This window comes from Oncorhynchus kisutch, linkage group LG24 (assembly GCF_002021735.2).
Source record: "Oncorhynchus kisutch isolate 150728-3 linkage group LG24, Okis_V2, whole genome shotgun sequence".
Taxonomy (NCBI): domain Eukaryota; kingdom Metazoa; phylum Chordata; class Actinopteri; order Salmoniformes; family Salmonidae; genus Oncorhynchus; species Oncorhynchus kisutch.
Genome location: NC_034197.2, coordinates 13,186,425 through 13,198,820, shown reverse-complemented (window position 1 = coordinate 13,198,820; position 12,396 = coordinate 13,186,425). Strand labels below are relative to the sequence as shown.

The 12,396-nt window shown below is 47.5% G+C and overlaps 1 protein-coding gene across 1 annotated transcript in view; it reads left to right on the top strand.

Annotated features, from left to right (window-relative positions):
• Positions 1-12,396, top strand: part of LOC109869689 (plexin-A2) — a 306,452-nt gene that overhangs the window by 173,007 nt on the left and 121,049 nt on the right. The window contains 1 exon segment of the mRNA XM_031803557.1: positions 9,476-9,576. Within this exon segment, the coding sequence (XP_031659417.1) occupies positions 9,476-9,576 (101 nt within the window).

Sequence of the window (12,396 nt, the reverse complement as noted above, 5' to 3'; positions counted from 1 at the left end):
TTACCAAATTCTGATGAGCACTTTGGACATTTAAGAATAATAATAATTTTTCCATGAACTTTTCCTCAGCCAACAAGATGAGTAAATGAGCAACAAAATCACTTGTTAGCTATTTATTTCATTTTTTAAAACCTTTATTTAACTAGGCAAGTCAGTTAAGAACACATTATTATTTTCAATGGCCTAGGAATAGTGGGTTAACTGCCTTGTTCAGGGGCAGGACGACAGATTTTTACCTTGTCAGCTTGGGGATTCGATTTTGCAACCTTTCGGTTACTAGTCCAACGCTCCAACCACTAGGCCACCTATGTCAATCTACTATCCCCCATTGCAGAAAGGTTTACTTATTCTATTGGTTAAAACGTTGATCAACTACGTATTATTTCTTCACATTATAAGCGCAGCAATGCGCACAAGGCAGTAGGCTACACGCAAATGTTTGTTCCATAATGCAATTAGCGGGAAAACGGGTTTCATGTGACAGAGAAGAAAAAATCTGATTGAAATTGAACAAGTAGGGGAGATCTAATATGAAACAACTAGCATGGGTTGCTAACATGACCAAGAGTGTGCCTTTGGCTACTGGACAATTAAAGACAGTTTATATAAAAGAATTGCCTCCACAGATATGGTCCGATTTCGGCTAGGCTACTTTGAAGCAAGGTAAGACATGCCTCGTAATATTGTAACGACCCTGGGTTTATAAGCGCGGAAATGCTTTTGCGGCGCGCTGGACTTCGGCCTAGGAGGTCGAGGGTTCGAGACCTGCTCCCTGCCTGTTTCATTACAATATGTAGGTTTCAGGTTTCAAAACAATGAAGTATGTGTTTTCAAAATGCATATACGGCCTCCAGCTCATTGCGAAGTGGTGTGTAAACGCGCTAAAGAAGCCTGCCTTCCGGTGCCTATCCATTTGATGTTTGATATGTTGTAGCTGCTGTATGCGGACAGATTCTCAGCTAAAGGCTCTCTATCTGTATGCTGTACGTGTGTGATAAATAAGATGCTTAACAGATATACTGTACACACGCAGCAATTTAATTAACCTATAGACCGATTAGCATGACCAGTTAAATGTATTTAAATCGACTGGTATTTCCGTAAGTAAAAGCCATTATTTCTCTGTGGGATTTTTTTCTTCTTCTGGACAATTGGCCAGCGGCAATTTGATTAATTTATCGGCCGAAAGCCAGCTATTACCGGCTAACGGAAACCCTGGTGTGTGTGCGTGCTTGCGGTTACTCTGAGCCGACATATCAGTCTTTCTCTGACGGTGCTGATGATCTGTCCCTATGTGCTCTCTTTTCATATCTCCATCTCTCTTGCATTCTCTCTCTCCTTCGTTCTGTTCTGACAGCTCTGTCTGCTCAGCCACTTCTCTTTTACTTTCCTCCTTACTCTCCCCTGCTATTTCTTTCCCCCTCACTCTCCCCTGCTATTTCTTTCTCCCTCACTCTCCCCTGCCATTTCTTTCTCCCTCACTCTCCCCTGCTATTTCTTTCCCCCTCACTCTCCCCTGCTATTTCTTTCCCCCTCACTCTCCCCTGCTATTTCTTTCCCCCTCAATCCCCCTACTATTTCTTTCCCCCTCACTCTCCCCTGCTATTTCTTTCCCCCTCACTCTCCCCTGCTATTTCTTTCCCCCTCACTCCCCCCTGCGATTTCTTTCCTCCTCACTCTCCCCTGCTATTTCTTTCCCCCTCACTCTCCCCTGCTATTTCTTTCCCCCTCACTCTCCCCTGCTATTTCTTTCCCCCTCACTCTCTCCTGCCATTTCTTTCTCCTTCACTCTCCCCTGCTATTTCTTTCCCCCTCACTCTCCCCTGCTATTTCTTTCCCCCTCAATCCCCCTGCTATTTCTTTCCCCCTCAATCCCCCTGCTATTTATTTCCCCCTCACTCTCCCCTGCTATTTCTTTCCCCCTCACTCTCCCCTGCTATTTCTTTCCCCCTCAATCCCCCTGCTATTTCTTTCCCCCTCAATCCCCCTGCTATTTCTTTCCCCCTCACTCTCCCCTGCTATTTCTTTCCCCCTCACTCTCCCCTGCTATTTCTTTCCCCCTCAATCCCCCTGCTATTTCTTTCCCCCTCACTCTCCCCTGCTATTTCTTTCCCCCTCACTCTCCCCTGCTATTTCTTTCCCCCTCAATCCCCCTGCTATTTCTTTCTCCCTCACTCTCCCCTGCTATTTCTTTCCCCCTCACTCTCCCCTGCTATTTCTTTCTCCCTCACTCTCCCCTGCTATTTCTTTCTCCCTCACTCTCCCCTGCTATTTCTTTCCCCCTCACTCTCCCCTGCTATTTATTTCCCCCTCAATCCCTCTGCTATTTCTTTCCCCCTCACTCCCCCTGCTATTCCTTTCCCCCTCACTCTCCCCTGCTATTTCTTTCCCCCTCAATCCCCCTGCTATTTCTTTCTCCCTCACTCTCCCCTGCTATTTCTTTCCCCCTCACTCTCCCCTGCTATTTCTTTCCCCCTCAATCCCCCTGCTATTTCTTTCCTCCTTACTCTCCCCTGACATTTCTTTGCTCTCTCTTATTCTCTCTCTCTCTTTCTATTTCTCTCTCTACCAACCAACCAGCCGAAATGCAGCCCTCACCAACTCCGTGAACTGTATTGTTGGGGGATTTGAAGGACCACAGTCAGTCAGTAGGAAATATAATTGTGCTCTTGGGTAAAATGTTTATTTTTGGGGACATTTGGTCAGATTTGTTGCAGATGGGGAGGTTCAAGTCCCCTGTGAGACACTATGGGAGAGAATGAGGGATGTATTGTGAGAGGAAATGGTAGAATGATGACTTACTGGGAAAGATGTGTTGATCTGTGGCTGTCTGAAGGGTGGAAAAGATGAGTGTTGAAATAAGTATATACACAAGTTTGCAGCGTAAATGTTTGAGGTCCTCCAATCAGGGGTGAGGGTGGAGATTGGATTGTTGAGATCCTCGAATCAGGGGTGAGGGTGGGGATGGGACTATTGAATGTTTTGCTTTTCATTATTTATGTTTTTGTGGTTTGGCTTCATGCTGTGAGCGGTGTGTGTGCTGGTCCTGGTAGTTATGGGTAGTTTCATGCTGTGAGGGGTGTGTGTGCTGGTCCTGGTAGTTATGGGTAGTTTCATGCTGTGAGGGGTGTGTGTGCTGGTCCTGGTAGTTATGGGTAGTTTCATGCTGTGTGGTGTGTGAATGTTGGTCCTGGTAGTTATGGGTAGTTTCATGCTGTGAGGGGTGTGTGTGCTGGTCCTGGTAGTTATGGGTAGTTTCATGCTGTGAGGGGTGTGTGTGCTGGTCCTGGTAGTTATGGGTAGTTTCATGCTGTGAGGGGTGTGTGTGTTGGTCCTGGTAGTTATGGGTAGTTTCATACTGTGAGCGGTGTGTGTGTTGGTCCTGGTAGTTATGGGTAGTTTCATGCTGTGAGCGGTGTGTGTGTGTGTTGGTCCTGGTAGTTATGGGTAGTTTCATGCTGTGAGGGGTGTGTGTGCTGGTCCTGGTAGTTATGGGTAGTTTCATGCTGTGAGGGGTGTGTGTGTTGGACCTGGTAGTTATGGGTAGTTTCATGCTGTGAGGGGTGTGTGTGCTGGTCCTGGTAGTTATGGGTAGTTTCATGCTGTGAAACTCGGGCAGGTGGGGGCGAGCGCACCCTCTGACCAGAGCACCCACTGTGGGAGCGCACCCTCTGACCAGAGCACCCACTGTGGGAGCGCACCCTCTGACCAGAGCACCCACTGTGGGAGCGCACCCTCTGACCAGAGAAGCCACAGTGGGAGCGCACCCTCTGACCAGAGCACCCACTGTGGGAGCGCACCCTCTGACCAGAGAAGCCACAGTGGGAGTGGCTATTTGTATTCTCTGTATTGTATTGTTGTTTTAAAGAAAAAAATATAATATGCATATACAGTACCAGTCAAATGTTTCGACACACCTACTCATTACAGGGTTTTTCTTTATTTTTACTATTTTCTCATTGTAGAATAATAGTGAAGACATTAAAACTATGAAATAACAAATATGAAATCACGTGGTAACCAAAAATGTAGCCACCCTTTGCCTTAAACACTCTTGGCATTCTCTCAACCAGCTTCATGAGGTAGTCACCTGGAATGAATTTCAATTAACAGGTGTGCCTTGTTAATTTGTGGAATTTCTTTCGTTCTTAATGCGTTCATATTATGGCAAAGAGAAATGACAGCCCATCATTACTTTAAGACGTGAAGGTCAGTCAATCAGAAAATGCAAATAGTCTGGGTAGCCATTTGATTAGCTGTTGTGGGAACTCCTTCAACACTGTTGGAAAAGCATTCCAAGTGAAGCTGGTTGAGAGAATGCCAAGAGCGTGCAAGGCTGTCATCAAGGCAAAGGGTGGCTAAAGTGCTTAACACTTTTTTGGTTACTACATGATTCCATATGTGTTATTTCATAGTTTTCTACAATGTAGAAAATAGTAAAAATAAAGAAAAACCCTTGAATGAGTAGGTGTTTCCAAGTGTTTGACTGATACTGATATAAACATTTAACAATGAAAACAAAACAAAAAACATCAATTTACTTACATCCTGTAGCCAGCAAACATTGGAAACCAAATGATGGTGTCCCCAACAGCATGGATGTAAACCTTCACATTTAAAGGTGTGAAGGAAATAAGATAATGCTTTATTTTGAAGGGTTCCCTGAGTAAAGAGCTCATTAAACATTCACAACCCATACAAAATACATTCATAGTCATGTAAGTGTGAATGACAGTTTTGCGTTGCTGCCTGTGTGTGTCTGGGCTGTAACCTGCCCCTCCTCTCTAATTACCTGCCCACTTGCCGGGTTCCTCTTATGGAGCTTAGACTACATTACTATTCACTTAGAAGAATGATACAATTCATTTATCATATAACGCTACCCGTCGTTGCTTATTGTAATGTGCCACCGGCTTCGTCTTACAGAGTTGTTGTGGGGGGAAACAGGAGAAAAACAACATTGAAGGGATATTAGATCAAATACCGTACAGTACATTATCGTTCTTTGTCTTTGTCATCCTTCAAAACATGTCCACTGGGTGGAGTGAGCATACACACACAGACAAACACTCTCACTCACACACACACACACACAGTCCCTCGGCTGTCCTCTCTTCTGGACGGGAGGACAGGCCTCATTGTGCTGTCTGTCCTGCTGTGTTGAGTGACTGCAGCGTGTGCTGAGCTGGCTAACAGCTGCTCTGCTCTGAGCCCCCTCTCCACCCCTCCCTCCTCATCTCTCCACCCCTGCACCCCCTGCCATTCTCACCTTCACTGTACAGACCCACACTGGACAACAAATCAATGTTCTCTCTCTGTCTCTCTGTCTAAATATCTCTATTTATGCCTGTTTTGTGTGTCGGCCTTTGTTTCTCTCTTTTGTATCTTTTAGTATCGTCTCTGACACCGCCTTGGCTGATGATGCTATTCCGTTATTAGGGCCTCCCTCCCCCTGGCCGGACAGCTGTATCCACATTTGAACTTTTTATGGCCTAGAAATGGATCTGCCTCAGTCAGCGAAAGTATAGAGTTTTGTGGGGAGAAAACTATTTTGATAGATGACACCGACACACATGATACGGTTGGAGCTGTGAGTGTACCGTCATACTGTAATACCAGAGTATGACTTAGTAGAACAATAACCATGTATTTATTTATTTATTTGTATCCTCTTCTTTCTCCCCATTCTCCTCCACTCCTCTTCTCTCCTGGTGTTTGTGTGTGTGTGTGTGTATTAGTGGTCAGACTGTGCTGTGCTGTGTGGGCGGTGGTGTTACTGATGTGTACAGCCCCCTGTGCTGTGTGAAACTCATTACAGCCTGCCACCTGTTTGTCCTGGAGCACCCCCCCCCCCCCCCTCCACATCCACACGTCCTGCCCATCTGAGCTCCCGTGTGTGTGTGTGTGTGTGTGGTGGTGGTGGTGGGGGGGGGGGTTAATGTAACAGGAGTGAGTGTGGAGACCCCTTCACACAGTACAGCCGCTATTGACGCCCCGACTTACGTGTCAATGGCTCCCTTTGTGTGCTGGGGGCCTCACTACAGAGCTAGGGGACAGGTGGGTAGCTATAGGGTCCCAGCCCCTGCCTCCTAACCCCGCCCCAGCCTCTAAACCATCCCAGGGTGATAAAGCCATATACCAGGACTGTGTTTGGGGAAGACAGCCTCTTAAAAGCACCAAAATGGGGGTGTTACTCTGCCCCTCCCTCCCAGTGGGCCCCCAGTCTCACAACGGCCATCAATCTGAACAGAGAGACAGAATGAGACAGGGCTGAATAGAGAGAGGTTGGCCTTGTCTGTCAGAGAGCGTTGATCTGCTATGTTTGATTCTTGGAAATAGAAGATACTGTAGTTGGAAAGATAGTGTTGGAAGGATAATGCGTGCATCCATGTTGGTAGTGACTTTCATGTTGTTTACTTACTCTGGCTGTAAAGCCATGTTGATAGTGACTTTCATGTTGTTTACTTACTCTGGCTGTAAAGCCATGTTGGTAGTGACTTTCATGTTGTTTACTTACTCTGGCTGTAAAGCCATGTTGATAGTGACTTTCATGTTGTTTACTTACTCTGGCTGTAAAGCCATGTTGATAGTGACTTTCATGTTGTTTACTTACTCTGGCTGTAAAGCCATGTTGGTAGTGACTTTCATGTTGTTTACTTACTCTGGCTGTAAAGCCATGTTGATAGTGACTTTCATGTTGTTTACTTACTCTGGCTGTAAAGCCATGTTGATAGTGACTTTCATGTTGTTTACTTACTCTGGCTGTAAAGCCATGTTGATAGTGACTTTCATGTTGTTTACTTACTCTGGCTGTAAAGCCATGTTGATAGTGACTTTCATGTTGTTTACTTACTCTGGCTGTAAAGCCATGTTGGTAGTGACTTTCATGTTGTTTACTTACTCTGGCTGTAAAGCCATGTTGATAGTGACTTTCATGTTGTTTACTTACTCTGGCTGTAAAGCCATGTTGATAGTGACTTTCATGTTGTTTACTTACTCTGGCTGTAAAGCCATGTTGATAGTGACTTTCATGTTGTTTACTTACTCTGGCTGTAAAGCTAACAGCTTCTCTGCATTCACCCCGTGTCTCAACATTCTCTCTGTGTGTGTCCGCCTGTTGTGTGGCGATATGCTCTACAGTATGTGGTCTTTGTGGACTGGGGGTGAGTTGCAGGTGTGAGTGGAGCTGGAGCTGTCCTTTGGGCCTGAGGTGAAAAGACAGACATACAGACCTCCCAGCTGGCAGACGGAGCACTGAAAGGCAGAGTGAAAGATGCCGTGTGGTGGTAGCCTCAGAAAAGGTAGAGGGAGAGGCATGTGGCAGAAGAGCTAGATATCCTCAGCCCGTGGACCGCACTGAAGGGACGTGACACTACGTGGCGCAGATGTGTGCTTTTCACCACCTGGAGCAGGGCTGTCGTTACAGCAGACTGTGTGTGTGTGTGTGTGAATACTGAACTGGCTATATGGAGCCAGTAGCCTAGTAAAGTGAGGTTTCCACATGCCTTCACTTAGATGTTCTTGTGGGGGTTTTGATTCCCAAAGCCAGTAATTAGAATGCATTAGTAAAGCAGGTCTAGCTAAAGTGCCACATTTAGTGGTGGAACCATACCATGTTGGAACTCCCATGGTACTTTACAGAGAGATGGAGAGAGCATCGATCACAGCTATTTTGTATTTAACCTTTATTTAACTAGACAAGTCAGTTAAGATTTTTTTTTTTTTACAGTGACGGCCTACCGGGGGAATCCGACCTTGTCAGCTCAGGGATTGAATCCAGCAACCTTTCGGTTAATGGCCCAACTCTCTAACCACTAGGCTACCTGACTCCCCTATTGACCTACCTGGGTCGCGGCTCCAATGAATACCATTACCAAACACACCAAGACATGGCCAGGCATGGAAATAGAGCAATTTAAGTCAAGTGGTCATGTTTGGCGAGGGAGGTCAGCTGAGTTTGACCCCTTGACCCCTTGTGTTCATGGTTTACAGTTGAGTGAGTCATGTTTTGATAAACCGTTGTCTGTTGCAAACATAAGCGATACAAAGGCAGTCTAGAGATCTCACGTTCTTCTTAGCAGCTGAGTTACATGCAGCTATTTAGGCAAACATATGAAACACAAGCAAGATGCGAACAGGCAGTCAAAATAGAGATGGAATGTTCTTTTTTCATCGTCATTTGAAACATTGGCCAGTTATTTTCCCAGAAACCCTCGCTACGATATGGCGGCATAACTATGAATGTTATTATCCCAAATAGTAGGCAGTTTAACGTAGTAGTTGACAAATGACGTAAAGAAGTAGAGCTCCGGGCTCCTGGGCGATGCACAACGAACTCGCCCTTGTCACACTGGTTAAAGGCTTGTAAGTAAGCATTTCACTGTAAGGTTGTACTGTAAGGTTTCACTGTAATACCTGTTGTATTCGGCGCATGTGAAAAATAACACTCGATTTGATGATTCGGTTACTGGTTAAAATACACGCTTGGCTACCTAGAACGTTCGGCTGCCCAGAGGTGGAACAGCTAGGTAGAGAAGCGAAATAGCAGTTACAAGGGCCTGTGTGTGGTTAAAATGCAGATCGTTTTGTTTTGCCTCAATGTAAAACTCAAGTAGGAGATATTTGCGTGTCTAATCAGTGATTTCATGTTCTTTTTTTCCCCATCGTGATTGCAAGCATTGGCTAAGCGGGAAGCAGAGGCAGTCACAGTAGCACGGTTATTTTTCCAGCAACTCTGGCTAGCGGCTACGATATGGCAGCAACTACGAAGACAGGCCGACATCACACGGGGGAAAAACGGATTGTTTTTGCTCCAATGCCGTGTGTAAGGACTGTGTGTCCTGCTTGTGCAGCTGCAATATCCGTTACAACAGACAGGGAAGGTTGTATAGCCTTCACAATACGTGTTTGTTCAAATCACCGACAGGCTTTTTATTTCAGCTGTTCAGAAGTCTGAGGCAGAGACACAGGCTATACGCCGTCACCATAGTTCAGGAGAGGGTGAGTAAAGAGAGGAAGCTGAGTGTGAGCAGCAGCACCACGCGTGTAAGATAACACAGGAGGTTGGTGACGCCTTCATTGGGGAGGACAGCCACGTGGTAATGGCTGGAGGGTGAGTGAGTGGAACGCTGGCAACAACATTAAATCCATTCCATTCGCTCCGTTCCCGACATTTTGAGCCTTCCTCCCCTCAGCAGCCTCCACTGACATGCGCAGAACCTGATCCCTATTTGCCTATTGGCCTTGTTTTATGGGTCAACAGTATGCAGTGAATGCAAAACAGGAGTATTTCCGTTTCCACTGTAGATGATGTGCAGGCCTCATTGTCTGATTCACAGCGGGTTTCCATGTCACGTCTGACTCGTGATGTAACTCGTGATGTAACTCGTGATGTAACTCGTGATGTAACTCGGGATGTAACTCGTGATGTAACTGTATGGTAACTCTGCTGTGTGTTCCTCTGCGCTTCTTTCAGGTGACCCAGGTGCCTATAGAGTCATGTGATCAGTACGGGACGTGTGGAGAGTGCCTGAGCTCCGGTGACCCCCACTGTGGCTGGTGTGTCCTACACAACATGTGAGTATTCACCACACGACCACAAACACAAGCATCACCCGTTCACCTCTCAACCCTCGTCTCCCTTTCTACTGTTTAGTTCGTCTACCTGGCTGCTCATTGGCTGACCATAAAGCCTACTGTTACCCTCAGTAACCTCTTCTCCCAGTGACACAAATTATAACACGCATTCGAGTCAGAGGTGCATCGGCCATCAGTTACAAAGCAATTGGTGGAATGGTTTATGACAGCCTGTGAACCGTGAGTGAAAGGCTACATAGACTAGCCTACTGTATTCATGGACGTGTATGTGGCACTTTTGAGTAACTACTGTCTTTCAGCTGTAGAGCCGGTTCAGAGCCAGGTGTCGGCCTGTGTCGTCTGGTGTTGAGTGACAGTTGGCCCGCTCTGCTGTGATGTGACTGAGGTCACTGAACTCTGCTTCACCAACCAATAGAGTCAGCGCTGCCCTCTGAACCATAGAGGCCATCAGTGACACCTGCTGGTGGCTGGCTCTTAGTACAAATCCCTTTACAACCCAAGGGAGAGTGAGAGAGAGAGGAAGAACGAGAGACAGAGTGAGAAAGTGTTTGAGAGAGAGAGAGAGAGAGAGAGAGAGAGAGAGAGAGTAAGAATGAGAGACAAAGTGAGCGTGAGAAAGAGAGAGAGGAAGAACGAGAGACAAAGAGAGAGTGAGAAAGAACAAGCAACCCTGGTCGATTGACTGTTTGTCCAGATACACGTGTCTGTGATGAAAGTGAATAGATGGAACTGAAGAGGTTGTAGTTAGATGGATTCTCTCTCTCTGCATTCTATGCTGTATTTGATGAATAGCCCTGGCTAAACACAACCCACACTCTGAAGAAGAAGAAGCTATAGCTGAATATATGTGTAGCTGCAATCATCATTATTGTAATGGTGACCCCTGCAAAGTGCACTTAAAGTCATTTACATCACTCCAAAACTGGGACAGGACAAATCATTTCCCTGAGACAAGGTAATTGAGCATTTGCACTCCTCCATGCAGGGATGCAGGCAGGGTGTTCTGGGGCGACAGTAACACCCTCTATTATTTTGGGTTAGCATGCCTTCACTGAGATCATTTAGCAGGCCATTAACATTTGCCTCATGGACTCAGTGGGCTCTGATTGTAATCACACTCATTCCTCTGTAGACCGGGTGCTGCTGATAATCCTGCTCACGCTGCGTTGTGGAACTGTTTATCCTTGCTGAGATGATGCTGGGAGGGAGATCAGCATTGTAACTGAGAGGGCAGCTGGGCAGGACTCAGGAGCAGCTGTTTTTGTGGTGTAATGGTGTGTGTGTGTGTGAAGAGGTCAGGCCCTGGTATTACGTCAGATTACCATCTGCTGTCCTACACCACAGTGCCCTACTCTGCCCTACTCTACCCTGCTCTGCCCTACTCTGCCCTACTCTGCCCTGCTCTGTCCTACTCTGCCCTGCTCTGTCCTACTCTGCCCTGCTCTGTCCTACTCTGTCCTGCTCTGCCCTACTCTGTCCTACTCTGCCCTACTCTGCCCTACTCTGCCTTGCTCTGCCCTACTCTGCCCTGCTCTGTCCTACTCTGCCCTGCTCTGTCCTACTCTGTCCTACTCTGCCCTGCTCTGTCCTGCTCTGCCCTACTCTGCCCTACTCTGCCCTACTCTGCCCTGCTCTGCCCTGCTCTGCCCTACTCTGCCCTGCTCTGTCCTACTCTGCCCTACTCTGCCCTGCTCTGTCCTACTCTGCCCTGCTCTGCCCTACTCTGCCCTGCTCTGCCCTACTCTGTCCTACTCTGCCCTGCTCTGTCCTACTCTGCCCTGCTCTGTCCTACTCTGTCATACTCTGTCCTACTCTGTCCTGCTCTGCCCTACTCTGCCCTACTCTGCCCTGCTCTGCCCTGCTCTGTCCTACTCTGCCCTGCTTTGTCCTACTCTGTCCTGCTCTGTCCTACTCTGTCCTGCTCTGCCCTACTCTGCCCTGCTCTGCCCTGCTCTGTCCTACTCTGCCCTACTCTGCCCTGCTCTGCCCTACTCTGCCCTGCTCTGCCCTACTCTGCCCTACTCTGCCCTGCTCTGCCCTACTCTGTCCTGCTCTGCCCTACTCTGCCCTACTCTGCCCTGCTCTGCCCTACTCTGTCCTGCTCTGCCCTACTCTGCCCTACTCTGTCCTACTCTGTCCTACTCTGCCCTACTCTGTCCTACTCGGTCCTACTCTCCCTGCTCTGTCCTACTCTGCCCTGCTCTGCCCTACTCTGCCCTGCTCTGTCCTACTCTGCCCTACTCTGCCCTACTCTGCCCTGCTATGCTCCACGCTGCCGCCTGTCTCCCACTCTCTCTTTGACCCCAAGCTAGAGGGGGTCGCTCCCCTGTCAGCCCTGCTACCGTACAAAGACAAAACAGAGTGTCTGCTGGTATGGCAGAGGTCCGTAAGAGAGGACTACTTGAGCATCATAATGTCGTTCAGTCTCATAATGCATCTTCTGGGGACGTTGATCAGAAGAGCCTGTTGGTGCAGGGTGGCCATAGCCAACAGGAGGCTGTGTAGAGGAATGGATCTGCATCCTCCCTTCAACTCCTTCAACTTAATAGCATGTGAGTACTGTATGGCTCCATCCTCCACAGCTGCGACTGCCTGGCCACCATGGACGCCTTTCCCTGAATCAATGTTAACTTAATGAAATTAGTGTTCCTTCTTCTCGCCAATGTTTGCTCCTTTTTCCCTGAAAGTGTTGGCACGGTGTCTGTCTGTGCCACGGAGCTAGGCTCAGCTTAGGCTAGAGATGAATATCTCTCTCTCTCTCTCTCTCTCTGTGTTTCTCTGTTTCTCTATTCCCTCCTT